This window comes from Phalacrocorax carbo, chromosome 4 (assembly GCF_963921805.1).
Source record: "Phalacrocorax carbo chromosome 4, bPhaCar2.1, whole genome shotgun sequence".
Lineage (NCBI taxonomy): Eukaryota > Metazoa > Chordata > Aves > Suliformes > Phalacrocoracidae > Phalacrocorax > Phalacrocorax carbo.
Genome location: NC_087516.1, coordinates 81141213 through 81162572, shown reverse-complemented (window position 1 = coordinate 81162572; position 21360 = coordinate 81141213). Strand labels below are relative to the sequence as shown.

Genomic DNA, 21360 nt, shown 5'->3' with positions numbered 1-21360 from the left:
CTTCTTTTCAAGGCGTTTCTGTGGTAAAGTGCCTTATTTTTTTTTTTTGCCCACCCTGTTTTTCCCGATGACAGAACCTCAACACCTGCTTGGGTTTCACACCGCACCTCTCCCCCCCTAATTTACACCCGCAGACGATAATCACCTCCACCTCACCTTGTTTCTTCCTTCGAGACGACACCTGGAAAGGAAATAAATAGCTTTGGCGACGGGTGCCGCCGATTTTTCGGCGGGAGGCGGTGTTTCGGCTGCCTGCTGGGGTTCGGGCCAGCGGCGGGTCCCGCCCGTCCCCTCAGAGGGCGGGCCGGGGCGGCGCCGGCGCTCAGGGCATGCGGCATCCGCCTCTGCGCCGCGGCCATGAGGCTGTGGGCGCCCGGCCTCCGCCCGCCGCCCGCCCTTTTGTTTCTTAGGCTTAGCTGTTGTCCTTCCCCCCCGCCCTCCGCTCTGCCCTGACGGCAGGGGCGGTTCGGAGCCGAAGGGAGGAGGAGGAGCCGGTTGCCGCCGCCGTTCCCCAGGATGCGATGGGGAACTGCTGGGCGCAGTGGTGCTGCGGGCTCTTTTTCCGGAGGGAAGCCGGCCGGCTCCAGCGAGGCGGAGGGTAAGCAGGCAGCGCCGCTACCCCTTTCCCCTCCCCGGGGCGGGGAGGTGCTGGGCCCGCCCGGCTCCGCCTTCCCCCCCCCCGTTCTCGGCCGGAGGCGAGGCGGCCGAGCTGGAGGGCCCGGGGGCGGCTGCTCCCCGTCCCCCGGCGTGGACGTGGGTTGCCGTGGGGTTAGGGGGGTTGTGGTGGTGTGTGTGGCAGGGCCGGGGAGCTGTTGGGGTGCCCGGCGTGGGCCCGGCGGGGAGGGGGACACCCCCCTCCATCCCCTCCCGCACCTGGATGGAAGCGGGGAGAGAGGAAGCCTGTGTGGCCTCTGTCGCGACAGCTCGAGCTGGTGACATGCCGTCGGAAGGTTGCTGTGCGGGTCGCGGGGGTGACGGTGATGCGCTTCCAGGGTGGCTTAGGTTTGGTTGCGGGCACGTTCTTGCCCCTTAGCCCTCTTCCAGGGTTGTTTTTCCAGGGAAGCAGCTTAGGTTTTTTTTCAGGTCAGTTGCCTAAAATCTGTGCAGGCCTCTATGTTTGTGCAAAGATGGAAAACCACCATGTTTTCTGGGATGTGATCTTGTCGTCTTTGTGAATCAGATGCTGAGGCTGTCTTGGGATAAAGGGTGACTATTACAGAAAATCAGGAGCAGAATGGTCCAAATAAACTTTCGTCTGTGTTGTAAATGTGTAATCTGTCTTGTTCCGCAACAACCAGTTTACAGATGGGAAGGCTACACAATCTTACAAGACCTTGCTTTTCTTCCATATACTGACTAATATTTGATACTTGTACCTCACTCACCTTTTGACCGATGCGTTAGGATCAAAGTCTTTCTAGACAGATACGCTGAGCATTTCATACACTGCAAACTCATGGCCTCCTATTTCATGTCACCTCTAGCGGGTGAGTCTGATGCTCTGCTTGCCCTGAAGTCCTTTTAGGGATACTTCTCAGAGAAATGGGTGAAAGACCAGGACAGTGTGTGTGGAGGAGACCTGCTTGTATGCTTGTTGGGTATGAGAACATCCGAAATGCTTTGCCAGCTGGCAGTTAAGTATCTGTTTGTTGTGCTATGTACTCTTTAGGAAAAACAGGTGAGACTTGGAAAGGTTCTTGCTTCATGTGTGTCTTTTGCTGAGTCCCCACATATAGGCTAATACCCCTTTTTTTAGCAGTTGGGGTAGTGATAATAAGTCTCCAGCAATGTGTACCTACTCTGCAAATGACTGCTTTGGTTGTGGGGTCTCTTTGGTGTTTTTATTCTCCCCCCCATTACTTTTAACTGGTTTATTAATTGACTTATGACCACTGGATGGGAGACAGTCCAAAAAGGCACAGGATCATTTTGGCCGTAACAGCAAACTCTAGATACATGGTTATCTCTTATATTTCCTTCTGATCTAAAGTGACTAATGCCTATATTTTTTGTTGGTGTTTTTTCTATGTTTTCTTTCTTTCTCATATGTTTGCCATACTCTGCTACCCTTTTGTACATTTTCTGGTCTCTGCGGTGTCATCAGTTCTTGGACTTGGTTTTGGTGCATGTTTGATTCCTGAAGCATCGTTTACTAGCTTCCTGCCACAGGGTCTTATCTCCAATTGGTTTTTAGCAGGCCGTTGCTGAAGTTATCAGCTTACTCACCAGACTTGATTGGTGCTGTCTGTTCAAATAACTATGGACTTGCTGCTTGCTTGGGCTTTAGAATGGTAAATATGAATGCCTCTGCACAGAATCCTGAGAAATGCCATTCTCTTAAATGGCAGGGAATTCATAAAGAAATTTCGATGAGCGTACTCTCAAAGGAGTAGTAGGTTTGCAGTGAAGGCTTAGCTACTCATACGTGCATGAATTGCTTTAGTCCAATATCAGCCTGTCCCTATCAGTGAAGTAAGTCTTATTGTCTGCTGTTGTGGTGTTGAACTGTTAAATACATATCTTCAGGTGTTGCATAGCCTGTAGCCAAAGTCTTAGAAAAAAGAGAATATAGTGTTGAAAACAGCCTTTTCCAGCTGAAGGGGCTGCACCTGTTCGGATTGGCTTTGGAAGCCTGAACCTGGGATCAGTTTATGGAAAAAAGATCATTGGTGCTACCTCTTGCAGATAGCCGGCACATGGCTCAGATCACCTTTGTTTTCTCGGTGTGCTGGTAGTTTCCAGAGCAGCCCTGGAGTGGGGTGGTTTAGGTATTCCCCTTCCACTGGGTGGTGGGAGGGGCAGGGAATTACATTGAAAACAAAACTGTAAATTACATCTTAGAAATTCTGGAAGCTTGCAAGTTAGATTGCCACCAAATTTTGCAGGTTTGGTTACTCTGGAACAGTGTAATGCAATAATGTAGCTTATCAAGGTAACTGTCATTATTTTAATAATTCAGCTTTCCTCCCCCCGCCCAAACTAGTGCACTTTTATTCTTAGATGCTTCAAGATTTAACCCTAAGAAATAAACACAGGATTAAATAATTAAGGACACAGTTTTAAACAAGTGTTACAATATCCTGCAAGATTGTAAGTTGCCTTTGCTTGGAATTGCGTTTGAAGTCTTGGAGACTTACATCTGAATTGCAGCAATGGTTTTAGAATTCATGTTGAGCAAGCATAGAGAGAAATGAAACACCCAAACCTTCTGTAGTGTAGGTAAGTTTAACTTTCTGTTAAAATATAAACTTTAAATTAGTAGTTTTTAGAGTGTTCTTATGCTTCAGCTGAAATAGTTTTGCTTGAAGTACTAAAAGCTACAGCTGTAATTAGAAAGTAGGGCATAGCTAACTATACTTCACCGTAAGTATTCCTCTTTATGCCTAGAGGAGTGTTTAAAAGGAGGAGGGGGAAAAAATAGAAGAATAAATAACCCAGTGACAAATGGTATTTGTTTGGTTAGTCTGGGAGGGGTTATCACATAGCAAAATTGAAACAATCCTTTTCGTCATTCGTGTAGAAAAAGTAATTTTAACTCATGCCCTGGTTTTAATAGATTGAATATTCATTTTTAGTGAAATTTTTCCCCTCATACATAAGCTATGTAAGTTGGTTAGATTTTTTGAAATAAAAGATAACATGACTTTGCATAAGAAGAGAATAAAGCATAGATGTGTGTGGAGTGCTGAAAAGTGAGTCTCTTGTATAGATTTAGATGTTGGAAGATTGACCTGTGGCCTATGAGCTGAACTGTTTTCTCTAATACCCATCAATCCTAAATGTTTCTCAAGTCTTCTTTAGAAAATGAAACAGTAGAGCTTAAAAGAGAATAAGAACAGCTGTAAGCATTTTAATACGTTGCTCTTTTTATTTAATTTGAAGTCATTAGGTATGGGGGTGAAGTTGATGGGTCTTCTAGTTCTGTCCCCAAGAACCTCAATCTTCCATAGTTGCTCTGGGATTGAAGGGCTCAAACTCTGGCACAGAATTAGGTCTGTTAGGCTACCTGCTGAACAGGGATTTAACAGCAATGACACTTCAAGGAAGATAGGCGCTCTCCACTATGTGTAATTAGGTTTAGTAAGCTTGTGCTGAGTTGCCTTTATTTTGTATAGGTTCACTGTTTAATTCTTGCAACTAATCTCACCGCAGCTCATGTGTTTGTCAAGTTGAGCATAACTCAGTTACCGCCTGACACTGTAAACTGGAAGTACACTTTTGTTAACAGCCTAGATAGTCCTGAAGCAATTTCCTGTAACTGTTCTATTAAATGAGATTATTAACGGTGCTGGCTCCTGCACACCAAAATGTTGCACAGAGGGGTAGCAGCGAAATTAAGTGTTCAGGCTGAAGGTCCCAATTAAATTGCCATGTAGTGCATGAATTAAGTGGCCTTTCACCTCTGGTTTCATAGCGGTGAATCAACTGGTAACAGTTCTTCAGTGGCAGCTAAATATTTCTGTGCTGCAAGGTACACTGCTGTATATAAGGAAAGGTTGTGCAACAAGTTGCCAGGGGAGATGTACCCTAACTGAATTCCAAATAAAAATACGATGGAGCTGAAGTATGTGATTAAAATAATTCAGACTTTGGCTGGTGTGTTGCTTTTAGGATACTAGAAGTAGGTGTTGGTTGCCAAGTGCAGAACTATCTTTTCTACAAGTGTAGAAATGCCTGAGGCTCTGGGTTTGTTCCTGATATCAGTCAGTGCTTGCAACTGGAAACTCTGGTTTTTGAAGTAGTTTGAAATGGATGTTGGACTGACGCACTGGTATGCATTTGAATGATCTCTTGGATGATAGCCAAACCTCTTTCGCTAGGTAAAACTGTGTTCAGGTAACTTAATACTGTATTGGTTTTTACAAAAGACAGTGTTAAGATGGAGAATCAAGGAGGAGTTTGATTCCTTCCCTCTGTAAAATTACAGACCGTGAATAATTTTTTGCACTTTAAGTATTGCCTTCACCTCTTCAGACACTTTTCTCTGAGGTTCAACTTTCTAGCTGTGCCAAGCTGTCAAAATAAAACCTGTCGTTGAACATCAATGTTGCACAAGATGCTACGCCACTGAAGAGTTAAGTGCCACGATAAGCAACGGTGTTTTCAAAAATTGCCTGGAATTATGTTTTCTGAGAAAAATGTATAGGAGGTATTGCAGAATACATTAAATGTCTGTAAATGTCAAGTCCAGCATCCTGATAAGTGATCTCGTCTCACTTTGAGGGTGTTTGTCTTTTCTCCAGTTCTATAGAAGATGTTTACATGCATTTTGCCTGTTTGCGCTCTGGTAGCCATGTAGAGCACAGGTTAACAAGTAAATGTGCTTAATACATGAAGATTCCTTGTTTTATTTTATACTTAATTTTAAATAGCTCTTGAAATATATTATCAGGCTTGCTTTCTGCCTGCGGTGAACTGAAGACTATTCTGTGGTGTAACTGTAGACTCATTTTTTCCAGATCGAAGTATTTTAGAACATGCACAACAGGAGAACACTTCACTATAGAGGTGAGTGCTTACATTTCTAGTGCTTTAAAAAAAAAAGTAGGAAAAGCTGAATTCTAGCAATGCCTTTAATACTTTTTGTGGTTTATGTACACTGAAATACTCCAGACCGAACTGGTGCTGCGCTGGGTGGCAAGAGCGGTTCTTACATAGCTCAGGACGTGAATACATCATCTCACTTCAATCTATCATTTGGAAAGAAGAGCAGTACCTGTTGTGATCTGAGACTCAGACCAGAGCACTCTAAAGTCTGCCTATTGCATTTTTCATCACTGCTGTGTCGTGAGTGATTGTTCTTTTCTGCTTGGAGTGCAGGATATTTAGTTCTTGACTGCAGGACTGCGAATCTGATTCTACAAAAAGCTTGAACCTGAGGTTACTTCATTGTTTGCCAGTTGCGTTGGTAGCCCCCTTGGTTCACTGCAGAGCCACAGAGTATTGCCCCTTTTTGCCAAGGGTAGGGTAAGGTTAATTCGTATAAATTGAGATTGTTGGAATAGCCTGGTTTACTTTCTGTGAGTGTTCCTTATGGTCTAAAAGTCCTAGACCTTTCAGATTGGCCCCTGTTACTGAGAATAACATGAATAACTTATCACTGGTTTGGCTTTCAAGAAAGGGGTCAGATGTATATGGTGGGGGAAGTCTGTTTTAGTGCACAACTTCCACTTGCGAGAGGGCGTTCCTGCAGCAGAAAGGATAGGGAAAAGCTGGTTCTGTCCTCCTCCCAAATTGTTACTCATTCTGCTTACAGCGGTTGGTCAGCATACAGGGCAGTAAGGAGTCTTGCTGTAGGTTCTGACTTCCACGTTTGAGGTATCGACTGCATGTAAGATTACTACAAGGAAAATAGTATGGAGAATTTCCGTTTGCCATGATTTTGTGCTGGATGAGGTTGTGTAGCTTAGAATGTTTAGTGTATTCTTGCCCAGTTCGGGCTTTTTTCAGCTTCCTGTTGCTAAGCATTATGTTGCCTTTATTGATTTTTAGTTTCTTAGGTGCAAAGCTGGGAAGGGGGGTGGTGGTTGTTTGTTTTGTTTTAGAATTCTGGATAGAAAGTAACTCTTCTCTGTAAATTAAATCCATCTTAAAATACTCTTTCAAATTCAATTGAAATACAAATAAGCATCACAGTCACCATGTGAGGCAGAGGTTACGTGCCCTATACCCCTTCATCTTCTACATATTTAAACTGGGTGGGTGCTTTGGTGTATGTCAGAGCTGCACTGTTCCTTCCACTGCTTGTATGCTAATACTTCAGATATCCAGAATTATTAGTTACTTTATGAGGTAATAAAATTTCGTTTTTATCAGGGCCCTCATGTAAGTTGTAGTTAAGTACATTAATTTTGAAAAACTTTGACTCTTCTCCTTTTAGGAGAATGTAATCTTTAAGGAAAGAAATATTGGTAAGAAGTCCTCCTCTAGAGGTAATACTTTCTCTCAAAGTAGGGGTTTTCACGAGTTGTGTTACAGTCCCACTGTTGTCTTGTAAAAACACTACTCCAGTGACATAAATATGTAGTCATATTTGCTGTGTGTTTAGTGACTTGTTATATTGAAATGTAAAGATTGTTTCTTTTTCTCTGCAGTTCGAGAACCTTGTGGAAAGCGATGAGGTAGGTACCTGGATTGTAATGTGAAACCTGCTAGTACAACCATGAAAATTGTCACAAGATCTGTATCTTCCTCCCACTTCATGCTGTGTTGTAGACTTACATTGCAGGGGTTTTTAGCTGAGTTTTGCTTGCTCTAGGAATGACTATTTAACACTTTGGGAGAGATGAAGATCAAGAGAGAAAACTGGTTGGGGGGAGTATGGGAAGTAATCCTTCCAGGAAGAGAGTACTATGGACATCCAGAAGACAAGAGGAAAAAGGTGGGGGGGAAGAAGGTGTATGTGTGGAAGACATGAAGGAGAATTTGCTCCTAGTGTAACTCCTGTATAAGACTCAGCAAATGCTCTGAGAACATAAATGGACCTGGGTTGCTTTGCTAAGGAGTTTTGGAGTGCTCTGTCTACAGTTATGGGTAGACTGGCTGAACAGTACTTCAAAAAAATAGAAGTTGGCCTTAAAACTTCACTCTTGTAAATTTAATACAGCTTCTTAATGGGCAAGACACACACCACACTTTCAGTATCCTTCCCCGTATTTAGAAACAGGAGGACTAATAGTTTGATTCCTGAAATACCAATGGAATACTCAAGTGAAAATAAAAGTATTTGTTTTACTTAGCCACTACAGTTGATTTTGTAAAAAGATTTTTTTAAATTCCAAATTAATATAGGATTTTTTCCTCCCTAATTTTAAAACCAATATATGTGAGAAACAGTTATTTCATATTGGGTTTTTTCCTTCTTAAAACTGATTGATTGATGGGATTCTCAAACTCAGACTTTTTTTTTAACAGGGGGAAAGCCCAGGAAGCAGTCACAGGTAAGACCTTGAGATTCAGGGCCTCTCCTTCCCTCTGCTCTCCTGCTGTGACTATCAAATTTTTCAGTGTGTCTGTCAAAACTGTTTGTCTCTTTAGTTGTCAGATACATAGAAAGAATACATGTGAAACTAACCTTAATATTTAACCATGTCAAAAGAGTTTAGATGATAATGCATCATGCAAAGCCTATATGAGACAGTTGAAATGCAGACCCTGGGAACAAGAGTCTCTTTCCAACATACTGTGTTAAGTTACACGAGTGTTAGTGCAAGAACTCCAGTGACATCTTTGTGAGCATGTTAATATTTATGCAAGCAGTAGTAACTTAGAGGTCTGATCTACAGGAAAGACATGAAGGCACTGAAGTGCATGCTTTGGTTGTCTAATTCTAGACATTTTGTATTCTTTAAGTTTGGTAGTTCCCAAAATCTTGTTCCCTGTCAATGGTCCCAAAGCAGCGATATAGCAACCCTTAAAATTATTTTTAAGCTTTTGTGGTCTTGTTAGATAAATACAAGTAGACATAAAGTAGGCAGCAGATGAAAGGGAAATTATTTACAATTAGGGGACCTAAAAAAATAAGAGTGAGATTTACACAACAATGATCTTAACAGTTCTGTTAGCAAGCAATGTTTTGTAAATATGCTTTCTATAAAGATACAAGAAATCCTTTGTAAGGGTAAGGAGAGACAGCGTTGTCTTGAGTGCACTGGAAGTTTGGAACTCTGCTCTCCAGAGCAGCAGGCCAAAAGCACGGCTTGTTGAATCTGCATTGAAGGACCACTCAGGAAAGACTATATGGATACATTTAAGTGCAACTTAGGGTTGTCGTGTGTGAATAATAGATGAGGTCTTTACGTGTTTCCCCTGTGCTTTTAGACCTCTGACTGAGGAAGAGATTGCTGACTTGAAAGACAGACATTATGACTCCATTGCTGAAAAGCAGAGAGTTGTTGATATGAAACTTCAGTCAGAGGTAAGCAGTTACCATGACTAGGATGGCATGGATCTTTTCAAGTAGTTAAGATCAACCAGGGACAGGAGGAGATTCCATTTGCGTGAACCAAACAGTTGGGTTTTGTTCATCTGTTGATACTTTAGTCTACAAGATAGATTGCTGTGCCACTAAGTTTGCATCAGAGATTGCTTCTTTTTAATAGCTCTTAGCTGAGAAATTGAATGAACAGGCTGGCTCTCTTGACTGAGATCTGTTAAATTATCACTTTTTTAACGAAAGGCAAAATGGGGACTATGCTTGGATTGAACTTTTCTTGTGCTTAGTTTTTTCCAGAGCTTTTCCTAAAGATAAAACCCACAATTTGTCGTTTTGCTTGTGTGTTGCAGCAATTAATGGAATATGATGTGGAATACAATGTAGAAGCTGAGAGTGGTTTTTAATAAAGTGAAATATGCAACTGAAAAAAGATTTCAGTTTTTCACTATCCATTTCATAATAAAATGCAATGTGTATTTACAGCAATTCACTAGTAACGATGTTTATTCAATAGGCTGATGTTTAGTTATCTAAACTTCTTGGGATGTTTGGGGGGGGGAAGCTGTTAGATTGAGTTAATGAAGAAAAATGTTTTAGCGGCAGTCAATTTTATTTTATTTTTCTTTTCTAGTAGCTCTTTTGTTTTATTGAACTATAGCTTTATTCATAGGAAGATAGATAGGTTCTGCTTTTGTTAACCATTACTATTTTGTTCATATACAGTTAGCCTTACAAGAGGAGAAGTTAAGAATAGAAGAAGAGGCTTTATATGCTGCACAACGTGAAGCAGCCAGGGCAGCAAAGCAGAAAAAGCTCTTGGAGGTGAGGGGAAAAAGACCCCAATATATATCAGAGCTTCTGTTCTGTTTCTATGTATGCAGACTTCCCTAATATCCTTTACCTCTCAGGAAATGTAATGAGGAAGTTGCGTTGGCTTGTAAATTCCAGTAGAGAAAGAAATACATGATTTCCAAGTACAGCTGACTGCAACAGCTGAAAATGATCAGAATTGTTTGAAATGACTGATTGCTGAGTGAAGATTTTTGAATGGGAGATGTATGATTTCAATCTATAATTAGCTTAACAGACTCCTTATGTTACACAGAAATTTCTGATCTTTAATGTGAAGTGATTTGTGATGGTCTCCTAGTAAAGAACCCTGAAACTAAGCACACATTGACATCATTTAGACTTGTAAAATGTACTTTGTATACTTGTGCACTTAATTGTACCTTATCTCTGCGGTTTGTGGTAACACGAAGATATGTGTTTCTAAGCCATCTGAATTTACTCTTGACCCTGCTCTGAGCAGGAGGTGAGACTAGATGACCTCTTGAGGTCCCTTCCAACCTCAGCTGTTCATTTTGTGATTTGTGTGCGTAGTAGCCAAAGTCCAGTAATGACATAACAGTAGTTTTTATTAACATATCTGTGCCTGCTTTCAGATGTCTGGTGTCCGTGCTTTTGGAGCTTGGTCAAGCAAAACAAAAGCCACGTTACGCTTTTCCGCATTTTTGGAAACGGATGCTGCTCTGTATCCCCATAGCAGTTATGACGGATGGCTTTCATGTTGCGCTTCAAAGCTACAGATTATCAGTGCATTTAATACTTGCCATTTTAATAAGCTATGAAAGTGTGTCCTCTCACAAATGTCAGGTTGGCAGAAAGGCGTATGTTAAAAAGAACATGCTTCACTTTCCACCATCTGTTCATCTATAATGTGTGTGGCTGTGTCGTGTTGAAGGAGATGGTCCACTAGATATGTGATATCTGTTCTCTTAGAAGTGTATTTTCAAAAGGTCAGATTTAGGCTAATTGAAAAAGTCTGTAACCTACACTAGGTATAGCGGAGACCTTTAACCCTGGTCTATCGTCTATATTCAAGAGAGAGTGAATGGAAAATTATTTCCAGACTGATAGCAATGACTGAGTTTTCATTTAATATTTATGTTGCTAAGTATAGGTCTCATTTCATTTCTCTATCTTCTTGTCATTTGGCATGGGAGGGTTAATTCTTTCTGACCTTTTTTGCCTGCCTTTTTAAACACTTTTTGTCTATATGTAGTCAGCAAAACTAGATCGTTTTATGGCTTTAAGTGGTTTTTGTGGAAGCTCTCTACAAGAAATAATATTTTTCTTGTGTTTCAGTATTTTTAACATGCACTTCTTTATAGTCAGGGCCTAAGATAGAATGCATTATAGAGATTTTTTTCTTCCTCTCAAAATTAGCACCACTTATCTCCTTTGCAAACAGGCCCCCCCCCCCCAAAGGATTTTAAGGACTTCCAAGGAAGCATTTTTGTGTAAATGTGTTAAGCATTTAACCTTCAAATAAACTGGGAGCCATTTTTGAATACATAGCTCATCTCTCTGCTCTTTGTGGGCAGAAGTCATCTTCTAAATGAGAAAATGGTGTTTTCATTGGATGCACGGCATCCCTTTGAAACCCCTTTGGGTGATGTTGCCCAGGGTTTATAAGAGCGGAGAATTTTAATATATGTGTATCCTGGAACTGACAGTGCTAGATATTTGTATGCAACCTGGCAAAATGGGTAGATAATTTAAATTGGATTTTATGTGGGTATGAGTATTAAAAGATTGTTGCACGTGTCAATAATAGATTTTTACTGATATGTTAACTATGTTGGTCCCAAACTCCTGTCTTTCTCCCTGCGTACTTAAGTCTTGTCACTGTAACTACTGTTATGTGCTAATTCTGCTACTCCTACACTTCCCATTTACTTACTGGCTTCAATCTGCGTATTCTGATACTTATCTAAATACGTGAGGTGGAAAGCGTGCCAAGAAATGAAGCCATCTTCATCTTAGGTTTGAAAAATGCTAGCTGATCCCATGTAGTTATCTCACAAGACCATTTACCCAGTGAGGAACAATCCTTAGATGAAGTAAAAGTTGACATTAAAAACCCTGGTTTACTTACTGCTGCTTGTCTTTTGCAGGGGCAGATCCATTAAGGCTGAGAACAGGTTTTTTTAGAAAATAAAGTAGCTAGATACATGAGACTTGTCTATTAAACTAGATCATTCATTCTTATCTTAGTCTTTGTTGTAGTCAGTGAACAATTACTGCTTCATAACTGATGGACTTTTAATCATATAGTTTATGTGCCCAGTTTTTCTCTCATTGTTTTCAAGGCAGGGAAAATTGAGACAACTTTAAGTTGTTCAAACCCTAAAATGTAAGCAGAACCCGACTTCAAAGACATCTGTTCCTCAAGTAACTAGAACAATAAATGCATTTATGGCTCGTCTTAGGTTTTTTTTTGTTTGGTTTTTGCCTAATGATACATGAAAGCTTTCTGCCTTAGGAGTGTAGAGGTATTAATACTTTTGGCCCGGCAAGGCAACAAAGCTTTTACTGATACAAATTAAGCACTTAGTGCTGATGCAGACAACTAGAGGAGGTGGCAGTGTTGCTTTGTACAGGGATAAAACGGACCTATAGAAACCCTTCTTTGTAAAGGGTAGGCTGACTGATCCTGTGTACAGAGCAAAACAAGTCAAATGTAACCCAGGTGTTGTGCATGGAAGATATGTGTAGCTTGAGAAGACAGATGCAGTCATGAGTAAGGTGGTGTTCACAGGTTTCTAGACAAGTTAATGCTTTTTTGGGTGCATGAAATAAGCTAAAATGTTGAGAGCTCTATTCACAAAGCTATCTTCTTTGAAATGGAGAGATTTCTGAGATTAAAAACAATATAACTTGCTTGTAACGGTCCCCTTGCTATCATAAAACAGACATTTAGTTCGAATGAAAGTCAGTTTTCCTGAGTTGTTCTTAAACTGCTCTAAGGACCAGGACAATGCAGTTAAGGGAATGCTTAGTGTATTGAGTATATTACTGAGTGATTGCATTCAGCTCTTTCAAAAATTTACTTCTTTTGATAGCAACGTAGACAGCAAAGAATAACACAGAGAGCGCATGCTGTTAATAATGGAGAGTATCAGAGGTAAGAGCTAATAATTTTTTAATGCTAATTGACAACTATGACTGCTTTTACTCCTGTTCCTCATCTTCCCTCTCATAAAAAAAATTTCAGTGTTTTTCAAACTTTACATACGCAGCATATTCTAACCAAGCAGTTACTGAATGCAGACTGGCTACCATTAATCTGCAAAGTTTGAGGGTAGATTGCATTCATTCTGGTTTTCACTGTGCCTATTAGGCTGATGCATACAAAATTGAACCTGCTCCCAGCTACTAATGTATATATGCACACAACCTAGTATTTTATATTAAAAAGGTGTTTATATGTAAAATCGTGGCTAATAAAGAACCCAGAACAGCTTGAAATGTGCAATAAAAATACACAATCATCAAATGGGGGGTGGAATGGTTTATATAGTCTGCTTGCTTCTTCGTTAGTATTATTGACCTAAATCTCTTCACTCCAACCTTCTGTGTTCAGTGTTGGGGGAAGGAAAGAAAACCCCATAATAAAAACACCGAAGAAATTGACTGTGGAATGGGATTTGTGTTGAGAAAAAATGCTAAACACCTATTTTTGAATGGAGGAGAAAGGGCAGGGTAGGAGGGACTTTCAGTTAGGGAAATATATTTAGAAAAGGAGCTGTGAAAACCGAGGGTTCATGGCATGAGTAGGAACTAGATTTTAGAAACGAAGGGCTGCAGTATCAGGATTTGAATTCATTAAAGGAGTTGAAAAGTTAAGAGGCATTATCCGAACTGATGGAGAGAGTTGTTTTGTGACAGTTAATTCATTTTTAACGGGAAGTACTACTAAAAATAGAGCAGAAGCTCAGACTGGGAGAGGATTTGATGAGTAGGAATAGAAAAGCATTTTGTAGATCATCTTAAAAAGATTGGAGTTAGACGTATGTGCTTTGTAAGCATGGAACTGGGGTGCATGTGCATTAATGTATCTCTTACGGCATCCTTAGAGGTTTATAAAGCTAAAACCATTGTTCTTACAGCTCTGTGGCAGAGGAAGATCTTGATTCTTTCTTAAGAAATACAAAATTCCAGTATGAAGCTTTTCGAAGTAGTAGTAAGTCTTCCTTTCCTTATGCATGTCTTTGAATGTTAAGTGACTGAGAAGCACAGAATGATAATTTTTCTAGAGAAACATAATTTATTCATATTTTAATTTTCACACAAAGTGTGTATACACATAATAGAAAAAAATAGATAGAAAGTTCTGTTCCCCTCTAATCCCCGGTGCTTCAAGTGCTCAAAACCACAGCCTATACAACTTGTGCTATACCACTGCAGTTCGCTAAAGCAAGTTCCGTAAGCAAACAAGTCCTGTGCATGTACTTTATTCTGCTAAGGCTTTCCAACCATCTTTGTGGTGGCAGCGTCAATACAGTGGACTTCTCTTGTAAAACCTGTGTATCAAAGATGCAAATGTGTGCGTACAGCTTTTCTAATCACCTCTTAGCAAAATAATTAGATTCATACTAATAGTTTTTTCTAATGAAGTGCAAGAGAGGATTTGGCTGCCTATATTTAAAATTCCACTAACCATTTAGAGGAAAAAATGTTATTAGCTTATATCTGTAAATTTGGGTGACAGTACGTGATAGTTGCTAAGGTGTTGGAGGACTGATTGTGATTCTTAGGAAATGCTGCCTGTAGTTTGGGATTTTTTGGGGGAGGGTTGGCTTTTGTGTTTTTGCAAGTCTTCACAGAAGTCAGCTTACAGCTTCCTAAATTCCTCTGTAGTTCTAAGTAGATAGTATTGCTACATGTCATCTTGTGACACCTTACTGAAGTTGACTATTAAAAAGCTACTGTATGTTCTTTGAAGTGATGAAGTTGCTTTTTCAAATGTTCCTTAGGTTTAAAGGCCACAAAGCACAATAAGAACTTGCCTTGAAAGTTCAGTTTTGCATATTGAACCTGAAATTCAAGTACGTTTATGAATTACATATTTTTTATATAGGACTTTCATCTGATGCTACAGTACTGACACCCAACACGGAGAGCAGTTGTGACCTAATGACCAAAACAAAATCGACAAGTGGAAATGATGACAGCACCTCATTAGATTTAGAGTGGGAAGATGAAGAAGGTATTTATTCTGCCATTCAGTTTCGTTCTGAATTTACAAGTTAAAAATGCTGGTAGTTTAAACTGTATTGACTCTAAATATGTGATTTTTGAAAGGGAAGGTGATTTAAAACTTAATTCTGATGGCATTTCTAAGTGTGTAATGATTAAACTGGAAATTATTTTTACCTAGAAAACTGTTTATTTTGATTGTGGTTATCTGTCTAATAAATGAATTAATTTCTTTGGATCTTTCAGTAAATAAATGTGTTTTCCTGCATTTTGTGGAACTTACTTGTAAACCTACAGCAAAAATAATGGTAAAGAAATGCTGCCCTCTTGTGAGCCAGTAGTAGAAGGGACAGCTTGCTCTTTGTTTTAAAATGTGGAAGTTGGTCAGGAGTCTCTGAAGTAATTTTAGGAAGTGCTGTTTCTTTACACCCTAATTAGTTTTACTGTAACTTTTACTGGTAACTTATGGTCTGTGTTCCAGGTGAGTATCCCAACCATCCTAACTGCTGCTGCTGTTTGTTACAGATCTTTTCTGTTCTCTTTAATAAATCTACAAAAGCTCATGTCTTTTTTCAAAGTTAATCCAAAATTTTGAGACCCTGACTCTTGAAATGCTCACCAGAAATACGCTAGGATTTCTTTTATAGACTGTTTCTTTGACAATGTGTGTAGTTTAAACATTTTGCACTGTCAAGAGTACTAACGCATGTAGTCAGAAACCTGTTTTGAAAGATCCAACTTTCACGCATTTGCCCAGAAATACCCAGCATCTTTTTTTGGCTAGTGTGTGCAAGAGCTATTACCATTCTAGAGGAACTGAAGCTAGGGCAGGATCATCTATGTTAAAATAGACTGGATTTTACAGAGTACTTGGCACAAGTGTGGAAATAGTGTTCTGGGAACTCTGCACTCTACGCTGTGCTTACGAAATGGGAAAATTGCTTTTTTGCTTTCTTACAGCTTGAGTTGTCGTCCCACTCCTACATGTTAGCTTAACATAATATATTCCTAAATAACTCCTGAAAACCAAACGAGCGAGATTCAGTCTATACCAGGCATACCTGCACGCAAAATTATCTTGTACAGTTGACCTGAAGTTGAGGGTCTTGTTGCATATGGGCTTGTATTATCCTTTTTGGTGGGCGACTGAATTTTGTGTATGGAATTAAGTCTCATGTTTGCTGCTCATTGCTCTCCTGTCACGTTGACTTAGCCATAAGTATTCATCTGGTATTGAGATAACTAAATAGCAAGTGCTCAGAAGTTCCAAAACCTGCCTAAACAGTTAACAAAATTACTGCATAGTTCTGTTTTTGATTCCTACTAGCCTGTGCTCCACGAAGGGGAATAATTTTTGAGTTGGTCATTGTGACAGCAGTGTATCTCTCCTCCCTGGTAACCTCAAATCTTGAGCAAGATTGCTTATGCTCGAGATCATAACTTGCTTTTGTGGCTGCTAACAGGAGGAATGTGGTCATTTGAAAGACGTCCTAGTCAATATTGCAAGGACTTTAGGTAGTTTCTAGCACATTCTTGGTAGATCTGGCCCAGCTTAAGTGTATTGCAGTCATCTCCCTGAAGGGGTTGACTGCTTGATTGGGGTAAGAGGTTTAGTTACTGTGTGCGCTGTCAAAACCTACTAGGGAGACCGCACAACTCCAAAAAAGGAAGCGTGTGTGGGTTTAGTGATCTGGGATATTTATGGTCTAGTCACACATTGTCTACTATCAGTAAAAAAGTTGCTTCTGGGGCTGAACACAATGTAGAGAATAACCAGTGTTTTGAAAGAGTACTAACCTTTAAACAAGAACAAAAAAATAACAAACCCAAAAAACCCACAACCCCAGAAATAGTAATGAAAGATGATGTTGCTTGACTGAGAAATTGCCAAATTAGGAGGCTCTTAACAGGGCGTGTCTAGACCCTGAAGGAGGCATGATGATATACTGCAAATGGTAGTGTGTAATCATTATGTAGTGGCGGTACTGAAATGGGATGGCAGATTGGAGCTGTTGGAGCACAGCAGGTGCAGAGCTTGTGCCCTGCCATGTTATGAAGAGTATTTTACAGAAGGAGAAAAGGTGTGAGGAGAAAATGGGAAGGGTAACTGTCATGGGTTAAATAGACTTTTGACATAGTGATTCTGTTTTCATTCTTTAGTGTCACGTACAGATAACAAATGAACTTGTACTGCTTGTGTTGGGATTTTGGGTAGTGTATCTTGAGATGGACAACAGCTTTGGTGAGCCATTGCTACCAGTGGAATAATCAAGTTGAAAATAGTTATGTTCTGAAACCCCTATGGAACTTTAACATAAAATCTATCATTTGAGTCTGAAGGGAAAAATCTACCTCTTAGATATCTTGTTCCTGTGGTTCCCTGCTGCCCTACCCGAGCTGTGTGTTTCACTTGCAACACTTAAACTTTTTGATTATAACAAATTAGCTAGTTACTGCAAATTGAAAAGGGGAGTTTATTTAGGAATGTACAAGGAGTCCAGTGAATAAGGATATTTTAAGTCTTCCCCTTTTTGCCTTCCAGTGGTATGGGAGGGTTTGATGCAATATGATTAAGTCTACAATTACTGACCAAATAGCATCTCTGATGTCTTTGTGCAGTTTTGACCAATGTTTTGCCTTATTTTGTGATATTGGTATACACCTCTTCAGACAAACCGAAGCGCTTTCCTGGACAACTGCGCCCACTATCTTTCTCAATTTTAGTCTGTTTTGAAATGTCTCACATGGTGATGCTTCATCTGTTTGTCAGTAAAGTTACAGGAGTGTCACAGGATGCCCCAGACATCCACCTGTTCTGGAAACGGCACAGCACTGAAAATCTTCTGATATTTACATGCCCATAATGTAGGGCAGCAGGCTGCATATGTAGGAGAAATAAGCACTGCCAGCGAGTTGTTTGACTTCCTTGGAGCTCTGTAAAATTTTATCACTGGCTGTTATGTTCATTTGGGCCAAAACTGGCTGCAGACTACGGATTTCATGTGAACACCACCACCAGAAAGAATATGGTGATGCTCAGGACTAAAATTCTCAGAGTCTGAATCTCCAAAGGATTCTTGTTGTTTCTTCTAATGTTCTAACCCAAATGTAAAGGTCCTACCCTCAAAATTACATCTTTCTCATAAATGTGTCTTAAATTGCAGGCATGAACAGAATGATTCCAATGAGAGAACGCTCCAAAACAGAAGAAGACATACTCCGGGCGGCACTGAAATTTAATAGCAAGAAGCCGGGAAGTAACCCAGCTTCAGCCTCTGATGATTCTAATGGATTGGAGTGGGAGAATGACTTTGTTAGCGCTGAGATGGATGATAATGGCAATTCAGAATATGCCGGATTTGTAAATCCTGTATTAGATTTGTCTGCATCAGATGTAAGGATATCTGAATCTGATCATCAAGACAGATAGTGAAACTGCGTGGCCCTTGCTTATGACCAAATGTTGAGAAGCGAAAGAGAATGTATGGAACAGATTCGCTCTTTTGTAACATGGTTCCCTTTTTCGTATAAATTGATCAGCAAGGAATGGGAATGACTTGCTCTCTGAATTAATTCAGAATTAAGTGCAATTTTATCATCTACCTTCTAAACTTTTATGAAAACTGGGATAATTCTATTGTGTATATTTCTGGGTATCTGGATTTAATATAAAATTATCTGCACTAATTTAAGCTTCATAGCTTGACATATCTATATTTTAACTAGCCTTTTTTCTGGATGATGTTTCTACTGATTTTTTGCTTTTAGAATCCATCATTGGCCTACTACTGATCTCAGAAGCAGTCTTACCTAATTTATCTAATACTTGAATATAGAAAAAACACTTCTAAAAAATTTTAGTTCCAATATGTGCTTTTTGACCTGTTCTTTAGCTCTTTAGAGGGTGTACTTAGCCAGCTGCAAAACAAATTTCACACATGGTAAACTACATTTTTTTTTTCCCCCCCGTCTAGCTTTTACAGTCTTCCTAGCCTTGTGCTGTCCCCTTTTTTTTTATTACTTTATGTGAAGCACAGGTAACCTCAACAAACAACATAGCCTAAATCATCAGGTTAGGTAAGATATTGTGTTGTATAATATGCCAGGCTTAGTATGTATGTTTTAGATAGAAAAACAACTATAAATTCTTCATGTGTCAAAACTAGAAATTTTAACCAGTATCTAGTGCAGAACTGGGAGGACCAAAGTCTTGATTTCCCCAGCCCCCCCCACCAGACATCTGTTATTACATGGTCCTTAAAATTCTTTAGCTGTGGAGAAAATATAATTCACCTTGACCGGAACAATTATTGAAAAGCAACATTCGCTGAGCAAAGTGGGTGAGGGATGACTGCTTTGCTGCTGGGGTGGGGAGAAAAAGAACCTAAAGACTGAATTTCTATATCTGTGTTTTAAAAAAAGATTCCAGTGACAAAACTGTTTAAGTGCTCTAGCTTTCCTGTGCCTCTGAACTGGATGGTTAATACTGCTAACACGGACTGAAATTCAAGGAGGTGTCCAGTGACTGCAAATCTGATTTAATGTGTTGTGTGATCTTCCCTGATATTTAATGTAAGTTATACTTTTTAAAAAAGAAAAAGCTCACTAAAGAGGAAGTGCAAAATGCTTGTAGATCTCAGGCTTTCCCCAAAATTTCAGTAAAGCCATTCTACCCTACTGGTACTTTGTGTAGCTGTCTTGTTTTTCCCTGAAAAAAGGGGGGTGGGGTGTAGCTTCACCATTGTGGAGTAAAAGCAAGATGCTGTGTTAGATCTGCATCTTCAGAAGAACAGAAACTGAGCTTGGTGAAAGCTGTGTCACCATTTTAGATCATCTGAGCCAACATATAACATCAGGCTCACTACAGCGTGCTCATCTTCATGATACCTTCAACAAAAATACCCCACACTTGGATTAAATATGTACAAATAGCAACACTAATGAACAGATGCATCTTGTTGATAACATTCCATTTCTTAAACTGTAGCTATGTCATTAAATATTTTAATGTCATTATGTACATTCGCAATGCCTGTAATAAGCTTTAAAAATTTGTACACATCAAATGTATATTTTTGCTTTGGCATAAGCTACTACTATATAACTTCTCCTGAACGTTTACTTGTATAATATATTCCTATGGAAACTGAGGCACCTTTCTCGACATGTAAATAACATGGTTTTTACCTGTGGGAACTGTAACTCACCTTGCGGTGGTCACTACTTTTTCCTGACCAGTGAACATGAGGTTAACTTGTCCTGACCATGCTTTGAGGAAGTGAACTAGCTGATAGTGCTGCTTGTAGAGTGAAAAAGCACTGAGGAAAAAGGAAGCTGATGCCGGTCAAGGGCTTTTACTGTGATGGGCATGTTCTGTAGCCATGATTAATAGCATCCTGCTTTTCAGAGTTCAGTGCACCGCACTGAGTGATTTAATTATGGTCAATACTTGTGGAAACTTAGGGAATTGAAAGACTACATAAACAGCTCAAGTGAAACAATTCAGCAGTACTGTAAAATGCATATCTGTACAAATTTAGAAGTTATTAAAATTTTCAGTTGGTCTTAAAGTTTGGCAATGTTTTATCTGTTGCTGGTTTTGTGGCTGCCCTGTCATACACAGTGAAAGCAGTGTCTGAAGAAAAATTAAGTGTTACCTGAAATTATGTATGTGTTGGCCAACTAAGGAAGACCTGAGTAAACCCTTAGCTGGTGCATTTTTAACTACTGAATTCCATAGCATCCCTTCTGAGACCTGTTGCTTTGGAAGGGAAACTCTAACTAAAGATGTGGTAATGGAAGACTTGAAGAACTGGGAGTGCAGAGCCCTTCTTTTATCAGAAATGAGCAGCTGTACTTCAGAGGTAAGATAACCTTCCTTGTGTAATGCAAGCATCTTCCCTGTCTTCATGTCTGAGCTAGTCTGCTGTTTGAGTTGACTTAGTGTGCCTGTATACAGGAAAGATAGGGTTTTTAATAGGAAACTATATTTTTAATTCTGGAAAGGGCTCTAGGAAGTTGTTAATCTGCTGATCGTATGTTTCTATGCTGAAATTGAGCTGTTGTTGAGTACAAAATCATTTGATGTGACTATCTGGGCAGTCTGTTCAGAGTTAATTGGTTAAGCATGAAATTGGTGTTTCAGCATTGTCTTTGAATATTCTGTAACTGAATACTCAGATAGCTGAGCCAAGCAAAAAATAGAAGAGTTAGCTGCTTTTCTGTTCATATTATTTTTCACAATTAAGTATCTGACTAATGGAAGCCTCAGGGCTTGGCGAGGCTGAAGTAGAACCTGTTTCTGGAGAACAAAGTATGTTTTGGTATGCCTATACTGAAACCACTCTTTCAGTCAAAACAACTTCTGCTGGTCAAATCAA

The 21360-nt window shown here is 39.8% G+C and overlaps 1 protein-coding gene across 1 annotated transcript; it reads left to right on the top strand.

The window, feature by feature from the left end:
- Positions 1 to 472: 472 nt before the first annotated feature.
- Positions 473 to 20550, top strand: AP1AR (adaptor related protein complex 1 associated regulatory protein). Its single transcript, XM_064450640.1, has 10 exons — positions 473 to 598; positions 5460 to 5508; positions 7095 to 7121; positions 7915 to 7940; positions 8821 to 8917; positions 9659 to 9757; positions 12844 to 12905; positions 13891 to 13964; positions 14862 to 14990; positions 18145 to 20550. The coding sequence occupies exons 1-10, from the start codon at positions 522 to 524 to the stop codon at positions 18408 to 18410; spliced, it is 906 nt and encodes a 301-aa protein (XP_064306710.1). The 5' UTR covers positions 473 to 521; the 3' UTR covers positions 18411 to 20550.
- The last annotated feature ends 810 nt before the right edge of the window (positions 20551 to 21360 follow it).

Excerpts from the sequence above, each read along its gene's own strand:
- AP1AR (XM_064450640.1), top strand. The coding sequence starts at position 522 with ATGGGGAACTGCTGGGCGCAGTGGTGCTGCGGGCTCTTTTTCCGGAGG. Across the intron at positions 5,509-7,094 it reads GAGAACACTTCACTATAGAG|TTCGAGAACCTTGTGGAAAG; the intron begins GTGAGTGCTTAC and ends TTTTCTCTGCAG. Across the intron at positions 7,122-7,914 it reads ACCTTGTGGAAAGCGATGAG|GGGGAAAGCCCAGGAAGCAG; the intron begins GTAGGTACCTGG and ends TTTTTTTAACAG.